We start from the raw sequence: 3,700 nt of genomic DNA, 5'->3' as shown, positions 1-3,700 counted from the left end.
ACACATTATATGAATCTTCTCTCCAACGATCGAAACCATAACACAACACATCAATCATCCTCACACAGTTACTAGCTATTACGTACGCACCAATGTCTACTGAAACTCCATCACCGTCAATCTCCTCTGTCGATCCCTACAAACATCTCGAAATCACGCTTAACCCCAATGGCTCGCTCACCCGCAACTTTAACCGGTTTCCCGATGCACCAGCGGCACCCGATCCCAGCCTCCCGAACACGGTCCTTTCCAAGGACATCCCCATCAACCCATCGAAGGGGACGGGGATGAGACTCTTTCTGCCCCGGTGTGCATTGGGTAGCCCCAGTAGCAAGAAGCTGCCCCTCGTGGTCTACTTCCACGGTGGGGGTTTCATCCTTTGCGGCCCTAGGAACAATCTGTTCCACGAGTTCTGCTTGGATATCGCAGGGGAGCTCCCTGCAGTTGTTGCATCGGTGGGATACCGACTCGCACCTGAGCATCGCCTCCCTGCAGCGTATGATGATGCTGTGGAGGCATTGCACATCATCGCAGCCAGCTCCGAAGAGTGGTTAGTACAGTATGCTGACCTTAATACATGTTACTTAATAGGCAGCAGCGCTGGGGCAAACCTGGCCTATCACGTGGGGCTAAGATTGGCAGAGTCCCATGATAGCCTGGCACCGTTGAGCATCCGTGGGCTGATACTTCACCAGCCGTTCTTCGGCGGGACCAAGAGAACCGAGTCCGAGCTGAGAGAAGTGAACAATCCTATGTTCCCTCTAGGAGTCATTGATCTGATTTGGGAGCTTGCGCTATCTGCCAGCGCCAACCGGGATCACGAGTATTGCAACCCAACGGTGAATGGCGGCTCCAAGGTGCTTGATAAGATCAGGACCCTTGGCTGGAGGTACCTTGTGACCGGGTGCCGTGGCGACCCACTTGTTGATCGGCAGGTGGAGGCGGCGAGACTGTTGGAAAAGAAGGGATTGACGGTTGAGAGTCATTTTGACGACGGAGGGTTTCATGGGGTTGAATTTTCCGACATTTTCAGGAAGAAGGCTCTGTTTTTCCTCGTAAAGAATTTCGTATCCACAGTTTCCAATTAGTGCATAGTTCAGTCAATACATATAATATTACATCATCACATAATCAATAAAGAGTTCCTTTAAAATGAATCACATTATCAAAGATGATTAGTGCAGTGGCCCACATCTTTACATAGTAACTAATAGGTTCTAGTTTCGATGCTTATTGTATAACTATCTGTACCCTCTATTAGTTATTTAAGATTTCAATTTCATTGCACTAACCACGAATCTTTCTTTAACCGAAAAAGTTAAATCATATTCTTGCTAGAGCTTGCAACTACATACGTACGTGTATGTTGTAGAAGTATTTCATTTGTATAACATATATAACATTTCATTGTAAGTGGAACAATGCCCCTTTATATTCCTTTATCCTTCTAGTTCTAGACCTTTGGATTTTTTCTTGCAATTAAAAAAGAAAAAAGGGAAAATCGAAGAATCCAGTAAAAAAAATTTTGCAGGCCTACAAGCAGTTGAGCTTGTGTACATCTAAAAAATTATAGCTAATAAGATGGTAAATCAATTATCATATAAACTCATGATTTTATTGTAAATTTTATCATATTAGATTTTTTTTATTCCTTACCCCCCAACAAATCCCGTATGATCCCGTTTGGTATGCGAGAATGGAACGGAAATGAATTGAATGCATTTCAAATAGTAAAATATATGTGTGTCGAGAGAAAAATAGTTATTTTTAAGTTAAATTTGAGGATATACAATGTATGTATAGAAGTAAAAGAACTTATTTAGCAAAACCTCATTCCACATTAATATAGTTTCAGACGTAAGAAATTAAAAGAAAATATATGATTACACAAAAACTTGGTGGAAATGTGGGAATGTATATTCTATATGTTTTTTGAATAAAAGAGCATTCCATCCAGTTGAAGGAAATGGAAGAATAGAATGCTATTTCATTCCACTCTATTTCATTTTCATGTATCAAATAAAATATATGTACTTTTTGGATCAACAATCATAATAATTGTAGGACAATGTTTGAGGAAAAGGCTTAATATAGTGGCATAAATATCGTTTAATTCTTGTATTAGGCTTACAAGCCTCCTTTATTACATAATAATAATAATAATAATAATAATAATAATAATAATAATAAGAGAAAATAACGCAGTACATCTCAACCTTTTGAGTTTTTCTCAATTCAATCCCATGCTACAAAAATTTTCTGATGTATCACAACCTTTGCATTACGTACCAAATCTATCATGCAGTGATTTTTTTCGTCGGAAATTGACAGAGTGGATGGCGAGGCTCCGTTAATGGGTAACGACGCCTATGTGGATTATTGTGTGGGCCTCCTTGTCCACTTGCTGAATAGGCGGAGGAAATAAATTATTAAAAAAATAATAAAGAAAAAGGAAAAAGGACACAGAAAATCCTCTAGCAAACCCGTCACCTGCATTTCTCGCAGGAGCCTTCCATCTCTAGAGAAATCGATGCGGCCGAGGTTGGAGTTCTCCCTGATCTTGAAAACGGTCCGTTTCTTGATGAAGGATTCGTTGAAGGGCATCACGTCGTGGAAGTTGTTGCCTGCGAGGTTCAAGTGCTAGAGGTTCTTCATCTCGGAAAACATTAGGGTGCGTTTGGATTCAGAGTTAAAGTAACTTTAGTTTTGATTTTGATTTTGATCGTGGAAAAAGGACAAATGAGATGTGATTATAAATTTGACTTAGGAAATGTGTGTTTTTGTTGTATAGTGTGTTGAGTTAAAGTTAAAGTTAAAATTTTTGACTTGGAAAATGTGTGTTTTCGTTGTGTAGTGTGTTAAGTTAACGTTAAAGTTAAAGTTAAAATTAAGAGTGTGTTTGGATTCACAATAATTTTCAACTCAACTCAACTCAATTTCACTTATCTTCAATTCAACATCACAATCATTACTTTTTTTATTTTTTAAATATTTTTAACCATTCAATTCAATTTTTAATATTAAATTCTCTCCACTATTCATTACTTTTTCACAATTCAACAACACAATCATTACTTAATCATTATTTTCTCTCAATTATTTATTATTTTTCACACTTTTTCTCATAATTCAACAATACAATCATTACAAACCAATTAAAATCAAAACTCAACTCAACTCAACTCTCAATCCAAACACACCAAGTGTTTGGGAATCCAAACATGGCATTAAATATTTTAAAATTGAATTTTTTATTAGTTTAATTGAAAATTAAAATTAACTTTGTAATTAGTGTGTGGCACGGGCCTTCATCTAATCAGTTTATAAGTAGGGAGAAAATCTTCGTAATTCTATGTAAATACAGACAATTCTATAGTATAATCATTTTTTTTATGCAATCATTTTTTGAACAGTTGAATTTTAATTATTGATGAATAAATAAATAAAGTGTTGATCATTCAATAATAAAAATACTGATTGTACATGCAAATACCCAATTTTCACATTAAAAAAGAAAATTTTGGAATAATGGCTTTTTTTTTAGGGCTGAAACTCTCTTTTAGCTTAATAAAATATAGATATCAATTAAATTTCTATAACTCAAATTTACTGGAAATTACCATTAATATTTTGGGTTAGCTGAAAAACTGCCCCTGTTTCCTTCTATTATATATATATATATATATATATATATATATAT

At 36.2% G+C, this 3,700-nt stretch overlaps 1 protein-coding gene across 1 annotated transcript; it reads left to right on the top strand.

Moving 5' to 3' along the window:
• Window positions 1-1,442, top strand: LOC116202342 (probable carboxylesterase 120). The gene has a single exon (XM_031533864.1). The coding sequence runs from the start codon at window positions 93-95 to the stop codon at window positions 1,086-1,088; it is 996 nt and encodes a 331-aa protein (XP_031389724.1). The 5' UTR covers window positions 1-92; the 3' UTR covers window positions 1,089-1,442.
• Window positions 1,443-3,700: the final 2,258 nt, after the last annotated feature.

Source organism: Punica granatum, chromosome 4 (assembly GCF_007655135.1).
Source record: "Punica granatum isolate Tunisia-2019 chromosome 4, ASM765513v2, whole genome shotgun sequence".
Lineage (NCBI taxonomy): Eukaryota > Viridiplantae > Streptophyta > Magnoliopsida > Myrtales > Lythraceae > Punica > Punica granatum.
This window is presented reverse-complemented; position numbering and strand designations above follow the sequence as displayed.